We start from the raw sequence: 22,532 nt of genomic DNA, 5'->3' as shown, positions 1-22,532 counted from the left end.
GTAGGCTATTCAGCCCTTCAAGCCTGCTCCTCTATTCAATAAGATCATGGCTGATCTGGTTGTGGTCTAAACTCCACTTTGCCATTTTCCCCCATAACCCTTGACTCCCTTGTTTATCAAAAATCTGTCTAACTCTGCCTTGAATAAATTCAATGATCCAGCCTCCACTGCTTTCTAGGGAAGGGAATTCCATATACTAATGACTCCTTAAGAGAAAGAATTTCTCTTCATCTCCATCTTAAACAGTAGAACTCCTAGTCTCAAACTGTGTCCCTTAGTATATATAGTATATATATCTTAAAATTTGTATCAAGTAAGAAGTAAAAGAGCACTCAACATGATCTTCTATGTCCTCATGTTGTGTATGGGTATATGTGTTAGGCTTTCCAACTCTCCCAGATTGTCCAGAAGTCTCCCAGAATTAAGCACTGATCTTTCAGGTACCAATCCAAGAATACCCAGAAGAAAGGCTGTCAAGCTAATCAATGTCTTCTTTCCTGGCTTCTTCCCGAGTTGGTGTAGCTAATCCCACAGGCAGCCTGCAGAGAGAGTCAGTGTTCATACAGCTATTCTGTGCATACAATAGTCCTTTCACTGACAGTGGCTATCAGTACCACCATTGGGGTCACACGGTTTTTAGTATTTGAAAGTCTACAGGGGTTTGGATTTGGGAAGAAATGCTATCCATAGATAAAATGCAATTAAAACTTCTTTCTGACTGAAAACTTGGGATGCCATTATCTCTAACACCTCCTTCCTCAACAATATGAACTCTATGTGGTCCAAAATTCAAAAACCACTGTTGGCACACCACTTGCATCACTTATTTCGATGAAGCTTCCCCTCCCCTGAAGTTACCCATCCTCTTTCATACCAATCAACTCTTTTTCCCCTGCAATATTTCTCCATTCTACTCATACCAACACTTCCAGACTGGATTCAGTAAAAAAAAGGTCACCATCTCATTTCTGATCTCTCATTCTGCATTACATCCTTACTTACCATCTGATAGCATCAAAACAATTATGATTATATCAACTTTGTTGTTCCTTCTGAGTTCAAAATACATCAGTGATCTCTTCCTTCTACTTGCATGTCCCAGTGCTGAAAGAAAGTCGTATCTCCAGGGCCAGAATTTTGACGTCGTGTGCGGGAGTGGGCCCAACACGTAAAAGGACGCGTGGTGATGTCATTAATTAACGGGCCTCTTGAGGCATTAATAGATGGAGATTTTTCAGAGCCTGTGTGATCTTCAGAACGTTGCATAGGCACAATGGGCAGGGAGGGCCAGATTTTTAAAAACCTCTGCCATGGGCAGGATAAGAGGGGTGAGTGGGCTCGTGAGTGGTGTTTGTTGGACATTTACTTTTTAAACTTACTGCTACTTGCCTGTGTGAACAGGGGAACTTCAAATCTCTTCAGAGCTGCTTGTACAGAAATAACAGGCTTCAGGTCAGCACTCTGGAGTAAACACCATTCTTGGGGCCTTGCTGGTTTCAGGAAGCCTTCTCTTACCTTGGGAAATGGGGATTGTGCTTTCCACTGGAGGCACCTCCTCTGAGGAGGAAGGGAGGGCCAGAAGGCGGAAGAGGCCAGCAGTCCACATTCAGCCTCCAGGGGAGCCACCTTTGGGAGTACAGGTGCAGGCACAAGGGGCACACGGTCAACAGGAAGTCCAAGGCAGAAGGGGCTGCAGAAGACGCCACTATCCTACTGCCAGGCTTTACAGGCTGCAAAGCAGCTACCTCAATATATCTGAGGTGCAGTGCCGAAGGAGGCTCCGACTCTCAAGGGAGGCAGTGACTTCCATTTGTCAGATGATAGGCCCTGAGATCAGCCCCAACTGTGTGGGTGGGCACCCATGCCAGTGCCGTTGAAAATCACGGTTGCCCTCAATTTCTATACCTTCAGCTCTTTCCAGGGATCAGTGGGTGACCTTTGCGGAGCCTCCCAGTCAGCTGTCCACACTTGTGTCAAGCAGGTAACAGACGCTCTGTTCAGGCGTGCATTCACTTTCATCTGCTACCGCTGGGACAAGGCCAGTCAGACAGAGCGAGCCAGAGGCTTTGCAGCAATTGCTGGCTTCCCCCACGTCCAGGGTGCAATAGACTGCACACATGTGGCCATCATGGCACCAGCAGGTGAGCCTGGTGCCTTTGCCAACAGGAAGGGCTTCCACTCCATGAAAGTACAGATAGTGTGTGATCACAGGATGCTGATTCTGCAAGTCTGGGCAAGGTACCCAGGCAGCTCCCATGATGTATACATCCTCAGACACTCCCAGGTGCCTGAGGCTCTTCAGTGCTCCAGCCCGGCCAGATGGATGGCTGCTGGGTGACATGGGCTATCCCCTCAAAAGGTGGCTCATGACGCCTCTCTGCCATCCAAGAACAGAAGCTGAGCAGAGGTACAATAGGAGCCATACCTCCACATGACGTCTCTCCACTATCCAAGAACATAGACCGAGCAGCAGTACAACAGGAGCCAGGCCTCCACAAGGGCCATGGTAGAGAGAATCATCGGTCTTCTCAAGATGCTCTTCCGATGACTGGACCGTTCAGGGCATGTACTCCAATAGCCCCCAATTCGTATGTCGCTGATAGTGGTTGCATGCTGCACTCTCCACAATCTGGCGCTAGAAAGGACGCAGTGGAGGAAGAAGACGTATACGTAGATGCTCTGTCTGCACACGATGAGTCCAGTAGTGAGTCTGAGGAAAAGCATGCTCAGGAGAACACTGAGATGATAGATGCTGATCCGGGCAACCTCCAGGGAGGCACGGATACCCAGGAGACTTTAACCCAATGAACCTTCAGCTAGCCCACCACAGATGGACCTCCAACACAAGCCAGGGCTGCAGGCTCCATACTTGATACCTGAGAGCAACATCTGCTGGATTAGGAACATTAACTATGTGCCTTGTCAATAAAGCTCAATGACAAACAGGTTACTCATAACATCATGGGTTCCCGTCCACCTGCAGAAGTAAGGAATCACCCTGAGCCTTGTTCACAACTAAAGCATTTAATGATTTCACAAAAAAAAACAGAAAAGAAACTTCATTCACAGGTATTGAGCTGCACACCGACTAATGATCAACTAATATCGGGGCAACAGAAAACCACCAGGGATAAGCCCATAGTGTGCCTAAGGTGCCTTACGCTTACGTTTTTGGCTGCTACGTCGAGATGCTCCTTCCTCGCAGGCACTGGCATTGGAGACAGCCTGCTCACTCTGCTGTCCTGTTGGTCTTGATGACCTTGCCGGGCGACCTCTGGCCTGTGGAGCCTGTGATGGCCCCGTCTGGGAGGGCGCGGCCAGTGCCACGGCTGGCATCTCCCCAGTCGCCGCAACGTCATCGGATCCCATGGTCACTGGCAGTGGGGCAGAGGAGCTGCTGCCCTCATCAGGAACGCCCTGAGAGGAGCCCGCAGAGACAACAGGCACCAACATGAAGTCGCCTCAGACCTCCCTGCTCACCATTAATGGGTGGGCACCTAGCTGGGATACTGGGTGCCCAATCCATCTCCAACACTGACACTTACCAGCTGAGGTCAACGCCACTGTGAGGGCTTTCAGGTCAGAGTGTATCCCCAGGAAGCCCTGGAGGAGCTTCTCCATGAAAGTTGCCACTCTGTCCATGGACGAAGCATTGCGCTCGGCCATGAGGGTCAATGTATTGCTGATTCTCCGGATGGACTCCCCCATCATGGAAACCATGCCACGCACTCCCTCATATATCTCCACCAGATCCTCCCGCATACCCTGCTGGACTTCCAGCATCTACTGCCTCAGGGACGACTCCAGAGGCACATCATCAGCCACCAACTGGACATGTTCCTGGTCCCCTGCAGTCCTCCGACTGCCAGCACCACGGGCACTCTCTGTCTCCGCCTGCACTTCAAGCAAGTGTGAAGTGCCCTCACTACAGTGCCCCGGCACACTAGCCGACGATCTAATCCGAGGTGCTGGTATCTGCCCTGTTGTCTGCCTGGCTGAGATGGTGTTACGCTGGTGCTTGTAAGTCGTCAGGACCTTCAGGTATTAGTGGCGGGCCCTGTGCCTCCACATTCCGGCCCTACTCCAGTGAGGCTGAAAGGAAGAACAAGGACATTTGATTAGTTGAAGTCGAGACACTGTTAATGTGCATGCCTGGCCCCTGGATCAGGATGCATTCCTCCTTCCATAATCAATGGAAAACTCATGTTGGAAGCTGAATTCACTAAACAGGCAACAGTGGAATGGTTGCAAGAACAGATGTTCCCGAGTGCACGGCACTCTTACCTCCCACTGGCACTCCAGCCTCACCGCTACCAGTAGACCTGGGTGCATAGCGTCTCTCTAGCTCGAGAGCCTCCTGCTTGTATCTGGTGAGAATCGCCAACAGTGCCTGCCCTTCGCCAGTCCGCTCTGAGTTACTGTGTGCGGTATTCTCCTGAAAGAAGAGAGGAGCATTGATTAGTCCACCCTGTACCTGCAGTGCCATTGCAGCCTTGCCACCCCCACCCGAGTGAAACCTTACAGGGCTCATGTGGATCGTGACCCTGGAGCAGCCGTACACTCACACCAAGCAGCCAGAGCTGACATCTTGCCCAGATGCTGCCTCCATCACATTTGCCACCCAAAATTGTATGGCCTTCCAAAGCAAGGAAGCAGAACCATGTAGAATGCCAAGGGCAGCAGATAGATGGATGCCCCACCACCTGGAAGTTCCCCTCCCAGTCAGTCAGCAGCCTGACTTTGAAATGTTTTGGAGTTCCAGCACTGCGCCTAGGTACAGATCCTGGAGGTCGCCCCCAGAGCAGTACTGTGGGTGTAAGTGTACCACACACAGCCGATACAGAACCCAGCTCAGTACCACCCTCTCAGGGTCAACTAGGCATGGGCAATAAATGCTGGCCCACCCAGCAAAGGCCACATGTTGTGAATGATTCAATGCACTAACTACATTCAGAGGTGGGGGGGGTGGGGCAACCCAACTGCTCTGACCCATTCCAACACGGTACTCACCCTTTCCAATCGCATCAGCTCACTGAAGCGCTTGCGGCACTGAATCCAGATATGTCGCACCACCTCTTCCCAAGCAAATTTCATCATGTGGGGGGGCCTCCTCCTCCTGTCCCTCCGCACGAGGATTTCACGCCGTGCTGCCACCTCCTCCAGGAGGGCAGCAAGGCACTCAACTGAGAATCGAGGGGCATGGTGCCCCGCTGACCTTCCGGGCCTGCTCTCCAACAGCGCTCTTGGGGGACCTTCTGGTCGCTATGGTTGCCAGCCTTTGAAAGGCTTCCTGCCTGCTCTTTAAACAGGCCACCGGGTCGCTACTGGATCTGGTGGTCATTGCAGTCCCAGCACCGCCCTCCCCCTCCCGCTGTCCTCGGGAGCCGCGATTCATGCTAGGCTAGGCCTTAATTGACCCGCCCACATAAAATGGCGATCACAGTCAACGACTGGCTCCGTGCCCGACCAGCCCGCCTGACATGCAGAAATTTCTCCCCCAGGTCTCACACTCTGACTAATTCCTCACCAGGACTTTACTACATTGTTTCACATCTGTAGCTTGCACTTGTACATTTTTCTCATCTGCTAGGAGGTGGCCTCTCAGTTCTCAGAGTTTCTCAAGGGACAACTGCTGACAAAAAGCCAGGGGCAGAGGCACTTTACTACAGCAGGCCCAACTCTGACAATATCATCTGCACATGCGTGTCATGTGATCAAGTGTCATATGATCAATCCTCCAGGAATGCATCAATAGAAGTTGGTAGTCTAATGCATGAATGTGCGTGGGTGGGTGGTGTAACAGCCTCAATGAGTAAAATATGAATAATAAAGCAGACTGTAGTCTTCAAAATCTCATGTTATTTTGTGACATAATAATTTATGTACCATAGATGTCAGCAGCTGAGTCTCGAAAAATCCCTCCAAAAATGGGGATCAACTTAAATGCTGAGTAAAAAGGAGAAACACCACCATGGGTGTGGATAGTCGCCAGTTTGAAATATTTTCAACATCTGATGCAAAGACTGGGCTTGTCAAACACCCACGCATCTTTGCAACACAGCCCGTATCGCCTGTTTGATCCCTTGCACCCAGTCATAAGGTACTGGTAAGTAAAACATGCACTTGTGGAGTGCAAAACTGAGGTTGACTACTGATGTGAGTATAGCTTGTTGTGGTTCAAAAGGGGGTTGATTTATACACTGAGTATATGGAAAATCATGATTTTGAAGGCTGGAAAAATGGGATCACCTTATACGCCAGGTCAACTTATAAGCCACAATTTACGGTTTATCCTTCAAATGGTGACTAAAGTTAACTCCTACATCTTAAATTATACTTAAGGGCACAAAACTGTATAATCATCAAGTCTTTGTTAATTAGTAACTAATGTGATGGTTATGCCTAACGAGAACTTTTTCTCTATCCTGTACATTGTAGCTCATACTGAGTTGTAGTTCAGAATGTACATATCCACAACTGTTAAGCTTCGTTTGCAGCACTCTCACCTCCATCAGAATGCTGTGGGCTCAAACCGCATTCTAAGATTTAAGGGCATAATCTAGACACACTAGTGCACGACCAAGAGTGCTGCATTGTAAAAGGCAGCATCTTTTAATTTGAATAGCAGGGAGTCCTCCTGCTGTTCTGGACAACACTTTCACTCAACAAGCAACAAAACTTCGATTAAAAACAAAAAAACTGCGGATGCTGGAAATCCAAAACAAAAACAAAAACAGAATTACCTGGAAAAACTCAGCAGGTCTGGCAGCATCAGCGGAGAAGAAAAGAGTTGACGTTTCGAGTCCTCATGACCCTTCGACAGAACTGGTTCTGTCGAAAACTTAGATTAACATGTTAATCATCCCATTGTCATTGATGGTTTTGAATATAAAGCACTGCTGTCCTTGCCTCCATAATAAAATACTGCTATTCAAAGTAATTCACTGTAAAATGCTAATCAAGTGGTGGCAAAACATAAATCTTCTGCCACAGTCATTTTTAAATAGCATAGTCTGTAAAGCAAAACCATTGTGCCCGTTGTATTATTTAAAATTCTGCGGGCAGCCAAGTTTTCATCTCCCCAGTGAAGTGGAGCTATTCTACAAGATGAGCGAGAAACTACTAAACCTATGCCATCTGCAGTCCAGAACCAATGTCACCCCAACCTCTGTCATCAAGCTGCAGTTCAATGACGACATTTGCGTATGCACATATCAGAAGCGTACACAGAGGTATATGAAAGAATGGGCCAAACATCCGGAAGACAAAGGTCCTCTACCAGCCTGCTCCAACTGCGCAACACTACCCCTAGACTATCAAGATCCATGGTGTACTACTGGACAACGTGGAACATTTCTCATACCTTGGGAGCCTCCTCTCAGCAAGGGCAGACGTCAATGATAACACTCATCATCGCCTCCAGCGTGCCAGTGCAGCCTTCGACTGACTGAGGAAAAGAGTGATGACAAGGAACTGAAACCCGGCACCAAACTTATGGTCTACAGGACTGCAGTGCTACCTGCCCTCCTGTATGCGTCAGATACGTAGGCAGCATACAGCAAAAACTTTAAATCCCTGGAGAAATATCACCAGCGACGTCTCTGCAAAATCCTGCAAATTCAATGGCAGGATAAGCGCTCCGATATCAATGTCCTCTCTCAGGCCAACATCCCCAGTATCGAGGTACTGGTTATGGCTAATCAGTTACGTTGGGCGGACCACATCATCCGCATGTCTGACATAAGACTTCCAAAGCAAGCTGTTTACTCTGAGCTTCGTCACAGCAAGCAATTACCAGGAGGACAGAGGAAACGTTTCAGGGATGTCCTCAAAACCTCCCTGAAATGATGCAATATCCCCACCGATATGTGGGAATCTCTTGCTCAAGACTGCCCAACTGGAGAAGAAGCATCTGTGAAGGTGCAAACCATTTTGAATGTCCTCGACAGGCCCAGCTGGAGGCCAAGCACAAATAGCAGAGGGATCGTACCAAAATCCAAACGTCCCACCCACGCGCCTCATGAAAAACTATCTGCCCAACCTATGGCAGAGTGTGTGGATCCAGCATTGGACTTTTTAGTCATCTTAGGACCCACAATGTCAGAGTGGAAGAAAGTCATCCACAGTCCTGAGGGACTGCTGAAGAGGAAGAAGAATTGTTTAAGGATTTTGAAATAATGCCATTGAAAGGACTGCCTGCAGCCACATGCCATTTATGCTACAGTGCAGAATGAGTGTTAATTCAGGAATAGTTGCTTCACAAAATTAAAAGTTAACAGAAGGCAGACAAGAATAGCAATTTCACTCATTTATAAGAACGAGGGTGTGGAACATTTATGAGACAATTCGTTACTCCTCTGCTGCCCTCCTGTGCCATTTTTGAGCAGAGACACTGAAAAGCATACTAAATTACTGCAGTGTTTGGGCATAAAAAGTCACTGTAATGTCATATAAAATATCCTAAATCATCATAAGATCTTTAAAAAAAGCAAGATATGTGTCTATTTATTCCAGTTAGAAAATACCATCTATACGTGTGGATAACTGAGATTTAAATTAGATGTGCGAGTAAATGGATGATGTGAGATTTTAGGTGGAATCTTGTTGAGGCATCGGGGGTCTCGCCTACCTGCTGAAGAGCTGGCAAGAAACCCGTACTACCTCTTTCCGGGAAGGCACCAAATCACAAGCCAATCAGGCAGTGGCGATGCCAGCAGCAGGCTTCACCGGAATCAAGAATCCAGGGACGGAAGTCTCGCCTACGAAAACTGCTGGCCAATCAGAGGCTGGCAGCTCTTGTGTCAGCAGTGCCACTGGGGAGGCCATGGCTGTGACAGGCACTGGAGTCCAGGCCAAAGATAAGTAACGTGGGGGGCCCTTCCCAACCTTCCCAATGTCTGGTCCCTCAATCAGGCATCGAATGCCTTTGCACAAAGTCCACTCCTCCCCACTCCCCACTCCCCACAAGCTGGCTGCACCAGTTTTACCTGTTCTGCACGCCACGTTTGAACAGGCCCACCCGCCACTAAGTTAATACCAGTGGCAGCAGGATAAGGCTCTTAAGTGGTCATCCATTGGCCACTTAAGGGCCTCACAGAGCGGCAGGGTTGGAAGGTCAACCATGAGCTTCCCGCTCAGAACTTAATTCTGGTGGAGGCAGGATGGTGGCCAGGTTCCGGTACACCACCATCCCAACTAAGTATATGCCTTTCCCGTCTCCAACCTCTCCCCCCAAGAGCACAAGATTCTGCTCATTTTCCCTCAGAAAGTCATTAGCCTGTGAAATTCTCTTTCCCCGAGAGTAGAGGTGGCAGGGTCATTGAATATTTTTGAGGCTGAATTAGTTAGATGCTTGATTGACAAGGGAGTCAAAGGGTAGAGGGTAGACAGAAAAGTAGACTTGAGGCCACAATGTGAGTGGTTTAAACAACAATACAAGGAATCCAAGCAAAGCTTGTTAGAAACATTCCTAAAAGCACTGGCGCTGTTCAGAAAATAAATTGAGCAAACCATTCAAAAACGTTACGTGAAGCCTCATTGAATTCCATTGATAACTGCTTTCCCCAGGCACACCCTGTCCATTTATGAATGCATCACAAACAGGGAACGATTTATAACCTAACAGACTAGTGAGGTCAGAGCGACTGTCCTTTACATCAAGACAGCATTTGACTGGGTGTGGAATAAAGGAGCACTAGCGAAACTGAAGCCAATGGGAATCAGGAAGAAAACTCTCTACTGGTTGGACTCATACTGAGCACAAAGGAAGATGGGTGTGGTTGTTGAAGGTCAATCATTTCGGTTCCAGGGCATCACTGCAGGAGTTCCTCAGGGTGGTGTCCAAGGCTGCTTCAGCTGCTTCAATGACCTTCCCTCCATCATAAGAACAGAAGTGGGAATGTTTGCTGATTATTGCACAATGGTCAGTACCACTCATAACTCTTCAGGTACTGATGCAGTCGGTGTCCATATGCAGCAAGACCTGGACAACATTCAGGTTTGGGCTGATAAGTGGCAAGTAACATTCACACCACACATGTTCCAGACAATTATAATCTCCAACAACCATCTCTAACCACTTCTTCTTGACAATCAATGACATTATCATCGTTGAATTCCCCACTATCAACATCCTGAGGGAAGCCAGTGACTAGAAATTTAACTGGTCCAGCCTATAAATACTCTGGCTACAAGAGCAGGTCTGAGGCTGGGGTTTCTGAGGTGAGTAACTTACTTCCTGTCACACCAAAGCCTGTCCACCATCTACAAGGCACACGTCAGGAGTGTGATGGAATGCTCTCCACTTGCCTGGATGAGTGCAGCTCCCACAACACTCAAGAAACTCAACACCATACAGGCCAAAGTAGCCCGCTTGATTGCCACCTCATCTATCACCTTAAATATTCACTCCCTCCACCACTGATGAACAGCAGCAGCAGTTTGTACCAAATACAAGATACACTACAGCTACTCACCAAGGCTCCTTCAACAGCACTTTATAAACCCATGAGCTCTACTACCAAGAAGGACAAGGGCAGCAGACACACTGGAACACCACCAGCTGCAAGATCCCTCCAAGCCATGCACCATCCTGACTATGAACTATATCATCATTCCTTCACTGTCACTAGGTCAAAATCCTGGAACTCCTTCCCTAACAGCACTGCGGGTGTACCTACATCAGATGGACTGCAGCGATTCAAGAAGGTGACTCAACTCAAGGGCAATTATGGGTGAGCAACAAAAACTGGTCTTGTCAGTGATGCCAACATCCCATGAAAGAATAAAAATAAAAGATTTCTAGCCTACTCCCAAATCTGTGTCCATGGGCTGAATTTTACATGCCCCCAGCGGCCATATTTCCTGCAAGAGGGGACACGGAAAATAGGATGGGTGCCCATCCCATAATTTGGGGGGGTTGGTAGGTGCCAAAATAAGCAAATATTTAAATGAATAATCAAGAGACAATTAGGCTTGCTATCAAGCAAATCAACCCCCATAATCAGCTGCCCACATCATAAAACGGGCGGGAGCAGGCAGCCCGACTTTTTAACTTACCTGTTTAAATGGCAGGAAGGTAGGAGGGGTTGCTCTTAAGGTGTTGCCCTTTGCCGATCATGGGTCAGCCCCCCCCCCCCCACCTTAGGTCAACCCTCCCTTCCTTCCTACCTGCTCCCTCCATTAAACCCACCATCCCACCCCTCTCCCTTAACCTACCCAAACTCTCCCAAGACCCCAGGTTTAGCTGCTCCAGGGATCCATGGGCCTTGATCTTCTTCACCTGCAGTCTTGGCAGCGGACAGTGATGCCTCCCTGGCGCTGCCGGGGCTGATGGAGCTGCCAGCCAATTGGATTGGCTGGCAGCTCCAGAGGGTGGGAATTCCACCCTAATGAGGGGCGGAAGTCCCACTCAGCCCTCATGTCCACCCTGCAGCACTTTATGGCCACAGGACAAGTCGGCATGGAGTATGTCAGTTCCATGCCAACATTGTTTCCGGGTGGGGGGTGTGGGGGGCAGGTCGTCCATCCCCCACCCACACCCCGTTCCTGTATTATTCAGCCCCATGTCTTCTGCAACTTCTTGCTTGAATCTCTCTGATCAAGTTTCTGCCCCTTCCATAGCGATGAAATAGCACTAAACAAAGTCCTAGACCTCTCTGCAGCCTTTGATATGGTTAACCATATCATCCTCCTTCAATAACTCTCCTCTGTAGTACAGCTCAGCTGTAACGTGTTTGCTTGATTCCAATCTTATTCATCCAACTGTAATCAAAGCCTGTCCAATAATGATCTCTCTTCTCACCTCCGCAGACCCCAAGTATCTATCTCTTCTTGGCTTTCTCCACTTGCTCATCTTGGCCCTTGGCAACATCATCCAAAGGCATCAGGTCATACACATTGCCAACACGCAACTCTATCTCTTCATCATCTCTCTTTAGCCCTCCTATGCCACTGTGCTGTCAGATTGTGTGTCCAAAATCTAGTCTTGTATGAGCTTGCTTTGAATTTTCTGTTTCTCTGAGTATAAGCCACTTTAAAAATTGAAAAGTGTTCCCATTTGTGAGGTTTTTTTAAAGACATGCTGTGCCTGATGTGCATAAATGACGATCAAATTTAAATTTTAAGACTCAAAGAAAAAATATGGTGGTGTAGGTTTGAGGTTTCCTTGGGCCCTGACTGCCTCTCCTGGTTTATAGCTATTACGCCCAGTTTAATTTTGACCATATTTAAAGAAGATTTGGAGGATAGTTGGCTGACAGTTGATGCATTTTCCAAACTTCTGAGTTGTACCTAAGGAGTTGTACTCAGGCCCCTATGTCTGCCCCTATGACAAGTGAGTACAAAAGGAAGGACAATGTAAGGCATAAAGGAAAAATGAACAAATTGTGTTTAAGACAGACAAGAAGTAAGATGCTTGCACAAAAAAGGGGACATGAGGACAGACTGACATAAATGAGGATTGTAAGAAACAGTTGTAAACAAGCAGATATACAAAACTGATTACTGTAAATAGAAAAATAGAGGAAAATATCAGAGTGAGAGAGAGAGAAGTGCAGAGAGCGGAAGAGATATGTAAATAGAAATGAAGGAAGAGTGGAAAAGAATGAAAGACAAGCAGAAAAAGATTTTGACTGAAATAATCATAAACTGGGATTAAGAATATTAAAATAGGACTCTTAACTTTTGGTAATGTAATGGGAGATCAACTATTTTTTACTAAAGGTTATGTGACTTAAATTGATCTAACAAAGTACAATAGCAAAAGACAGCTAAAGACAGAGCTGCACAGTGTTTTCACAGCTAAAGTTATATAGGTATTGTTACACTCCAGAAAGCCAGTTCCTAAAGGACAGAACTAGACCCAATCTTTACACAGTTCTGTAAGTGTTTATTTACCAAGTTATCATGTATTACCTCAGTAGGGCTGCTTCTAGCAAGATTCTGTTCCTCTGTACGGTAATTTTCATTGTCCTGATGTTCAATCAGATTATGTTCAGCTTCTTCTTCCCCATGATGTTGCCTATGTAACTCTGTCTGCTCCACTGTATGATCTTCTTTCTCTTCCTGTTCCCACTCATGGTGATGCTCCTGTGGTTCATACTCACGTTTTTCCAAATCTGAATGTTCATTCCTTTGCCAGTTTTCAAGTTGAGCATATTGCTTCCCTGGTACTCCTTCATTATCTTCTCTTATTTTAGTGTCATCATTCTCCCCTGTCATTGGCTTAATATGTTGCTGCACATCTTTTTTCTGCAATACAGATAGATGTATACTTTTATTGAGTACATTGATTCCGCTCTATTGTCTCATTCACAATTCTTCACTTCTTATATGACCTAATGAAATCTCTTCAATATTAAAGATGTGTTTTTATATGAATTTAGCTGTTTAGTTGTTCTAATGATTGTTTAGTCCACCCAAGGATATTATTCCATACAGACTGCAATCATAGAAACAGAAAATATGAGGAGTAGGCCATTCGGCCCTTCGAGTCTGCTCATGGCTGATCATCCAACTCAATAGCCTGCTCCTGCTTTCTCCCCATATCCTTTGATCCCTTTCGCCCCCAAGAGCTATATCTAACTCCTTCTTGAAAACATACAATGTTTTGGCCTCAACTACTTTCTGCGGTAGCGAATTCCACAGGCTCACCAATCTCTGAGTGAAGAAATTTCTCCTCATCTCAGTCCTAAATGGTCTATCCCGTATCTTCAGGCTGTGACCCCTGGTTCTGGACTCCCCCACCATCGTAAACATTCTTCCTGTATCTACCCTGTCTAGTCCTGTTAGAATTTTATAGGTTTCTATGAGATCCCCCCTCATTCTTCTGAACTCCAGCGAATATAATCCTAACCAACTCAATCTCTCCTCATATGTCAGTCCCACCATCCCAGGATGGTGTCTGGTAAATCTGCGCTGCAGTCCCTCTATAGCAAGAACATCCATCCTCAGATAAGGAGACCAAAACTGCACACAATATTGAAGGTGTGGTCTCACCGAGGCCATGTATAATTGCAGCAAGACATCCCTGCTCCTGTACCCGAATCCTCTCGCTATGAAGGCCAACATACTATTTGCCTTTGGTACCGCCTTCTGCACCTGCATGCTTACCTTCAGCAACCGGTGTACGAGGACACCCAGGTCTCGTTACACATTCCCCTCTCTCAATTTATAGCCATTCAGATAATGATCTGCCTTCCTGTTTTTGCTATCAAGGTGGATAACCTTACACTTATCCACATTATACTGCATCTGTCATGCATTTGCCCACTCACCCAGCTTGTCCAAATAACACTTAAGCATCTCTGCAACCTCCTCAAAGCTCACCCTCCCATCCAGCTTTGTGTCATCTACGAATCTGGAGATATTATATTTAATTCCCTCATCTAAATCATTAATATATATTGTGAATAGCTGGGGTCCCAGCAACGATCCCTGCAGTACCCCGCTAGTCACTGCCTGCCATTCGGAAGAAGACCCATTTATTCCTACTCTTTGTTCCCTGTCTGCCAATCAGTTTTCTATCCATCTCAATACATTGCCCCCAATCCCATGCGTTTTAATTTGACATGTAGGACTTTGTCGAAAGCCTTCTGAAAGTCTAAATAAACCACATCCACAGGCTCCCCATCATCAACCTCATCCTCGAAAAATTCCAGTACATTTGTCAACATGATTTCCCTTTCGTAAATCCACGCTGAATCTGTCCGATTCTGCTACTGTTTTCCAAGTGCTCAGCTATTAAATCTTTTATAATGGACTCTAGAATTTTCCCCACTACTGACGTCAGGCTGACTGGTCTATAATTCCCTGTTTTCTCTCTACCTCCCTTTTTAAACAGTGGGGTTACATTAGCTACCCTTCAATCTGTAGGAACTGTTCCAGAGTCTATAGAATCTCGGAGGATGGCCACCAATACATCCACAGTTTCTAGGGCCACTTCCTTAAGTACTCTGGGATGTAGATTATCAGGCCCTGGGGATTTATCGGCCTTCAATCCCATCAATTTCTCCAACACCATTTCCCTATTAATACTGATTTCTTTCAGTTCCTCCCTCTCACAAAATCCTGTGTTCCCCAACATTTCTGGTATGTTATTTGTGAAGACAGAATCAAAGCATGTATTTAGTTGGTCAGCCGTTTCTTTGTTCCCCATTATAAATTCCCCTGTTTCTGACCTACATTTGTCTTCACCAATCTTTTTCTCTTCACATATCTACAGAAACTTTTACAGTCAGTTTTTATGTTCCACGCAATTGTTTTAGCATCCATCAGCTACAAACACTCCCACGTAATATAGATTAGATTATAGGCTTCCTTTTTTACCCTGAAAATATGCCTCAAGTTTAATAAACCCTACTGCGTTATTGTGATTTTTTTCACTGTCTACATAAGCCATTCTTTTGACAATCTGACTCATTTTATCCAGCATTAGACACCAGTGTACTGTGGCCCTTTACCAAAAAGGAAGATTTTTCAGGCTACCTGAAGTACGTATATCTTGGTTGCTAAGAACTGGCAGACAGGAGTCTCTCTCTTCCCATAGGTTCCCTACATTACAACAGTGACTAGACTTTAAAGTACTTAATTGGTTGTGAAGTGCTTTGAGATGTCCTAAGATTGTGAAAGATGCTACATGAATGCAGTTTCTTTACTTCTTCCATAATTAAGGTATAGATCAGAAACAAGGGTCATGCTTTTCTATACACTGTGAAAGAAATTTATAAACATATGCAGCAAGATTTTATCTGGTTGGTATTTGTAGGTTACAATTTCATTAGAAATACTAACTGGAAGAAATCTTTTTGGATCCATCTATAGTCTGCACAAAGCCACGACAGGAAAACACCCCCACAAATATGAGTAGAGCCTCGTGTTTCAATTCATGGTGCAGCTCAACTATAATGAATTTTAAATGACTAATTCTGTTTAACCATTTCTTAGAAAACAACATGTGGAAGTCTCATAAGGTAAAAGCAAAATACTGCAGATGCTGGAAATCTAGAACAAAAACAAAAATACCTGGAAGTCTCATAAGGTTTTGGCAAAAAGCTATGGAAGCTGAATACGAACATTCAATTGTTTTTGTCATTTTTGCAATACATTTTCAGAACAAAATATTCATGTAATTGGCCTGATGAACACTGCAACAAGAGAATCTAACCACTGGCTCACAAATAAAAAGTAAAGAGGCTAGAAAAATACAGCAGATCCGTCAGCATTTGAATAAAAGTTGGTTTAATTTCATGAGATTAATCTCTTGCCTACATCTGATCAAGTGTTTATATCCAAAATAGTAATTAATTAATTTTCAGTGTTGTCTGTTGTTATTCCAGCTTGTCATCATGGTTAGAAATTGATAGTCCAATTCTATATCTTGTTCGTGCAATCAAAAAGAAAAGTAATACAAGTTTGCTTTCTATTTCAATTACACTTTGACATACCTCATCATGCTGGTTACCTTCACTTCTATATGGTATCTGATCTCGTGCTCCCAGCTTGTTGTGATATTGTAAGGGCTCAGCAACACCTTGCTGTGATTTCTCTGCATTGAGAGGTGGCCTTTGTTCTGTTTGTCTTAGGCTGGGCATTTTGTTTAAGGTTTCTCTGAGCTGTTTGTATTCTTCTACCTGAGCCTGTAATTTAAACAAAAAAATAATCATAGTGTGGGTAATGGGTAATAAATTCAAATACAAGCCATGGGGATGTTCACAGAACTTGACATTACCCCAAAGTATATTCACAGGAGCATTCACAGAAGAGGGTTTTCTGTCCATTATGTCTATGTTGGCTTAATGTATATCAGTCATTTAGGAAAAACAAACACAGTTGAGCCTGGTGTTAAAAAGTATCACAATTTTTCTTAGTGGCACCAATAGCTTTTCAGGCATGAATCAGTCAGGAAGTCTACTTTTTGCGATTTTATCTCTCTTGAAGGTCCTATTCCTTGCTGCACGACAGTTCATAGGCACTAATTTACTTTGAGTATATGGCCCAAAGGACCATTTTTCACATTCTTTTATTTTCACATGGGAACAAAGGCAGTGAGTGTTGCCAGACTGCACAGACCTGGCCTTGTTGTCCTCCAAAGTCTATGTGTAGTTTCCAGAAAGGACATTAGATATTAATCAGGAGCACGAACTAGGATTACCATGCCCTGCCATAGCCCATTGGCAATGAGGTCAATTGTAGCACCTTCCAATTGCCTCCACTAAGACCCAGTGGAACTGAGTTTTTAGCACCTGAGCCAACAGCCCTAAAGGAACTGCTCCATACCACTCAAGAAAAGGCTACAAAAAGCTGTGTCACTGATTTTTTTTGCCCCTCCTGGCTCCACAAAAGTCTTTCCACTTTCTGCCAGTCACACAGTGCCTCCCTAGCCCCTAAGATTGCCTTTCCTGGTCCTTTCAGGGCACACTTCTACCTTAACTTTGGAGCAGCTTCCAGTATTTCCCACCCTCCTCACCCAATTGGAAATCTGCCTGTAATGCCTTAAGTCCTAACGCGAAATCTGACCACAAAAAGGTTTGGGACTTTTACTGGGGTCATCGAGCGATAGCTGCATCCACCACCTGACCAACGGGTATCTAAGGCAAAAGAATCACCCTGGTGAAGCAGTCTCAGTTCGAGCACAATCATGTTATTTGAAATTGTTGTCCACAAAATAGAAGCCATTTCTTCAATTCTTATCTCTATATTTGTTTGGTGCAATCATTGGGCAGTTGCAAATTAAGCAATTACTGGACTATCTGAAGGGGAATTTACTGAATTATCTCCATTCTGGCTAGGAATAATGGTCTCACTATATGCAGCCCTATCTGCCAGGCTTATACAGAGTTCAAGAGCATCAAGCTAAATCAGTAGTTCAAAGAAAGGAAAGAAAGGCTTCAAAAAGAGTTGCTGCAATAAAATATAAATGAGTTTTCCTGATCTACAAATTAAATATTAAGTTAAAGGTTAGTAGAAGTCCCCTATATGAGAACTGTCAAACCGACCCTGGCAAGATCCCACACATTATCCGTCCACATACATGGTCTTAGAAAAGCAACTGTTGACAAAAGAACAAACATAATTTTTATTATTAGGTCTGACAATACTAATTTTAAAAGTGCCTTTGGTTAAACAAAAAATCAGCACAAGTAATTTCATCAGCTTACATGTAGGGAAGTTAACTTGGAGGTTGATTAATTGTGTTTTGCAAAATGCAGTTGTACAAAATGCAAAATAAGTGGAGTGAGGTTAAACAGAAGCAAGTTTTCCAGTTACAAATTTATAGGTATTTTAATTCCATCCAAAATTATAATTTTTCATCACATCTTCTCACCTGGGCAGCCGATAGCGAGTTCTTGTGGTCTTCTAAAGTCACCTGCAGCTGATCATGTTGCAATAATAAATTCTTATGCAATTGCTACAGAAAAAGAAACATATATTGCATTTTTATTCACATTGACTAGACATAAATAAAAGCATTAACAGGTTATCGAGAATAACTGAAAAACCATGCTTTCTATTTCTTCACTGGTTAGGCTTCTCCACATCAAGTACCAATGGACAGAGTGTATGTATTGTAACAGTTGCATGCTCTGCCCACTTGTTTTCAAAATTGCATTGGATCCTGCTGACATTATATGACCCAGGTTTGCATGAGCTATTGAGAAACAATCTGCGTTCCCAATTTCACAGTCCCTACCACACCCCCCACATCAAACATGGAACAAGTAAAACTGATTAGTAGAAGTTTGACTTTACCCTCACATCCTGGAGTTGAACATGGACATCCTGGTGGGCCTTCCTCAATTTTTTGTTCTCTTCAAGTAGATTATAAATATTCTCTGTGAACACAGATGCTGTAAGGTAAGTCGCAGCTCCACGTTATTAGACCAACTTTGAAGATATAATAAAGTTAAAATTAACCTTAGTTTTCTTTAGCATTTTGGGGCTAGAAATTGGATTCATTCGCAACTATTTTTTGGGCGATACGAATGCCCATGGAGCTCCTATAAGCCAATCATACTGGATGGCGTACAGGGAGGGATGTTAGTTCATGCTGTGAAGTATGCAAAGCAGGGCAGTCATAATGTCGTAACATCAATCAGCATGCAATGTTGACTTGATGTCAGGGGTGTGATTTTCGAGCTAAACCCTCTAGCTAACACCCTCACTCGGCCTTGCATGGCTGAACGTATGTTCAGCAGCAGGAAAGATTCTCAAGGACCATTATTTAAAGGGATCATCAGCTACTTACAGGTTAGTTGCTGGTCAATTTGTTCTGGCTGTTATGACATTTCAAGATCTGTTTGGTGCTTTCTATAATTGCTTCAAGTTGCAAGGGAGTGGTTTGGCAAGTGATGAAAGATTTTTTGTTAACTTCAAGGCTTCTGCACAAATCAGCTGCTCCCAGATATGGGCGCACAAGTAGGAATTCCCCTTGGAATACAGCAAAATCACATAGCAAAAATCTTTTGAGGAGTTAACAGATCAAATTTATAAATGAAATCATGCCACATTGCAAAAAGTCCACTAATCAACTTTGCGCACCCCTTTAGCACTTATCTTCCATGTGCCTCTGCCTGTGTTACTTCAGTGGCTGCAGCATTGGTTGGCAAACAGCTGCTGACTTTCAATGGAGGAGACTGCAGATAACTTTGGAGAAAGACCTTGAGCAGTTCTGGGTGCAGAAGTCCTGGCTGCTGACTGCAACACCCTGGCATGGGCAGGAGCAGTCTGAGCTGACTGGCTATTGGGCAACAGCAAGGATGCTGGTGGAATGGAAGGGGTAGGAGGGTAAATGCTGTCTTTATGCGAGAGGACAGCAGATTCATGCACATGGAGCCGCTGCCACTCCGCCTCTACAATCCTAGTAATCTGTTGGAGGACAGATTACTGTACCATTGAGACATCCTGCAAACCCCTTTGCACGCTATAATGCACAGCCATGATGGCAGCAGTCTGAGCTTCCATTCCAGCACTCAGGTGTCGAATGGCTGCTGCTTGTGTTGTAACATCAGCCATCAGGTGTTGCATCATGGTAGGATTCACAAGTGTTTTAATGAAGTTGGTCATCACTTCCATGCTGGAAAGGATGGAATTCAAGCTCTGCACAAGTACCTGAGTCAAGTTGGAACTGGACTCTTCTATGCTCCTTGATAATTGTCACAGGTAGATGTGATTCTGGCAGGCCTGCCAATGCAACCAAGCAAGTATATGCCCATTAATCTTCTTCTGTAGGCTGTGCCATCCAAGTCCTCACCTGAATCCACTGCAGCAGAACATGGGCGACCTGAACCTCTGGCAAGCTGACACCTGCACCATCTTTACCCCCAACCCTGGCTGCAGCCCACTCATGTCCAGTGACTCACCATGTGCTGATCCCACATCTAAACTATCCTCAAAATTACTCACAGTGTAATTCTGAGCTGGTGGGTGTGATTGTGAAATCAAGTGATGGGTGTGTATTCACTATCACTGAGTTCTTGTTGTTCCTCCACTGCCTGGGCAGTGCTTTTTGGGTATCCAAAAGGAGAAAGGCACAGGGTAAGGTTATGGGGCAGGCAATGGGGGAATGTCAGGGATGCATGCTTATACCATCTGCAGCTTATAAATCAGAAGACAGTGTAGGATGAGGTGAAAATGGGATGTGAGAAGAAGGATTAAGGTACGAGGTAACCACCAGTTTTGATCCTTTCAGCCCTGCCACAGACCATGGCCTCAGCATTGGTTGCCTCAATAATGGTCAGCGCTCTCTCCTTGCCAAGAGGTAAGGAGCTGCAGGCACAGCTTTCCCCCTCCAGTTAACACCTGCTGCCTCTAATGGTGGACCACCTTGTCCGGCACGGGAGAGGGAAGTACATCAGTTAATGTTGTGCAATCTGCTTGGTTGAGGCGGCTTTCATGGTTAAATAGCTAACAGTTTGTGTACGATATAAGATATAGGTGGAAGGCTTGCAGGAGTGCTAAGTGTGTGAGGATGCAGTGAAGCATATGAATGTTAGTGCCCTGATTAAAAGAGATTGTATTTGCATTTTCACATCAATAATATATGTTCCAAAGGAACTCATAAGTAACATGATTAGCATTGCATTATTCAGCAGTAATATTGTGGTTGAACCAACTCCAGCCAGATTAACAACATACCCAACATTACGTCATAACCACTAAAATCTGAATCTCTGGTGGAAAATTTATCACTTAAAATGTATGCGGAAAGCAAAGCAAAGCATTTACAAGACTCTGCTGCTGCAAGCCAGCAAAGACTGCACAAAGTTAGCTACCCTTACGGGCTACTTGCAAACCCTTTAAAATAAAACAAATAAACAAGAAAAATCTGAGAATTCTGGATAATAACAGAAAACATTTGGAATACCCAGCAACTCGGTCAACATCTGCAAAGAGGAAAAGGCAGATTAACATTAAAGGCAGTACCATTCTTCAGAACTGAAGGCTGAACAATAAACCTCCATTTTGATAGAATCAGAATGATTGTATCAAAATGGGATGGGATGGGATCCTGAAAAGTGGTTCAGAGGGGAGGAAAGCTGAGATGGAATTAGAAATTGAAACACTGGCAAGTGAGTCAGGAAGGCAGAGAAAACATAGGCTAGATAAGAAAGAAGTGAGTTGAGCAAGACTAAATGGAATATATTTTAATGTAAGGAGTCTGAGGAATAAAACAAACGAGCTGAGGGCACAGACAGGCACGTGGGAGTATGATATCATAGCTTTGACCGAGACTTGGCTAAAAGAGCAGGGTTGGCAGCTCAACATTCCTGGTTATAGGGTATTCTGATAATCAATTATAGCAGTGAGGAGTGATGATATTTTGGAATGATCATCAAATGATGCGATATGGGTAGAAGTAAAATACACAAAAGATGCAAGCATGCTGTTAGTTGTGTAATCTAGGCCCCTATCAAATTTCAGAGAAGTGTAAGAATAATAAGGCAGTAATAGTATGGGATTTTAACTACCCAAATATCAACTAGGATAGTTTTAGTGTGCAAGGTAGGGAGGGAGCAAAATTCTTAAGTTGCATCCAGGAGAACGTTTTTTAGCCAGTATGTAGAAAGCCCAACAAGGGAGGGGGCAGTTCTGGACCTAATATTCGGAAATGAGCCCGGGCAGGTGGAAGGCATATCAGTCGGGGAGCATTTTGGAGATAGTGACCATAGCTTAGTTAGATTTAGGATAGTTATGGAAAATGATAGGGTTGGGCCGGAATAAAAGTGCTAACTGGGGAAAGGCTAATTTTACTAAGATGAGATACAATTTGGCCCAAGTGGACTGGGAGCAGTTACTTGCAAATAAAACTGTGTCAGAGCAGTGGGAAGCATTCAAGGAGGAAATAGAGTGTACAGGGCAAATAGGTTCCCGCAAAGACAAAGAGGGGGACCAAGTCCAGAGAATCCTGGATGTCAAGAGACATAAAGGTTAGGATTAAGAAAAAAAGAGACGCTTATGGCAGATACTGAGGGCTCAGTATGGCAGAGTTGCTAGGGGAGTATGAAAAGTGCAGGGGGCTTAAAAAGGAAATT

General features: G+C 44.8%; 1 protein-coding gene and 1 long non-coding RNA gene across 2 annotated transcripts in view; one reads left to right on the top strand and one right to left on the bottom strand.

Moving 5' to 3' along the window:
• The window catches only part of golim4a (golgi integral membrane protein 4a), a 149,327-nt gene that overhangs the window by 52,184 nt on the left and 74,611 nt on the right, over nt 1-22,532 (bottom strand). Inside the window, exons 6-9 of the mRNA XM_041177301.1 lie at nt 18,751-18,833; nt 18,326-18,409; nt 16,446-16,637; nt 12,916-13,251 (exon numbers count right to left, since the gene is read on the bottom strand). Coding sequence (XP_041033235.1) covers nt 12,916-13,251; nt 16,446-16,637; nt 18,326-18,409; nt 18,751-18,833 — 695 coding nt within the window. The remainder of the gene's footprint in view (nt 1-12,915; nt 13,252-16,445; nt 16,638-18,325; nt 18,410-18,750; nt 18,834-22,532) is intronic.
• Nucleotides 19,124-22,532, top strand: part of LOC121271357 — a 95,133-nt gene continuing 91,724 nt past the window's right edge. Inside the window, exon 1 of the long non-coding RNA XR_005941705.1 lies at nt 19,124-19,248. This is a non-coding gene — a long non-coding RNA (uncharacterized LOC121271357). The remainder of the gene's footprint in view (nt 19,249-22,532) is intronic.

The sequence above is a fragment of the Carcharodon carcharias genome, chromosome 2, assembly GCF_017639515.1.
Source record: "Carcharodon carcharias isolate sCarCar2 chromosome 2, sCarCar2.pri, whole genome shotgun sequence".
NCBI classification, from domain to species: domain Eukaryota; kingdom Metazoa; phylum Chordata; class Chondrichthyes; order Lamniformes; family Lamnidae; genus Carcharodon; species Carcharodon carcharias.
Note: the sequence above shows the minus strand (reverse complement) of the source record. Positions and strands in the feature narration are given on the sequence as shown.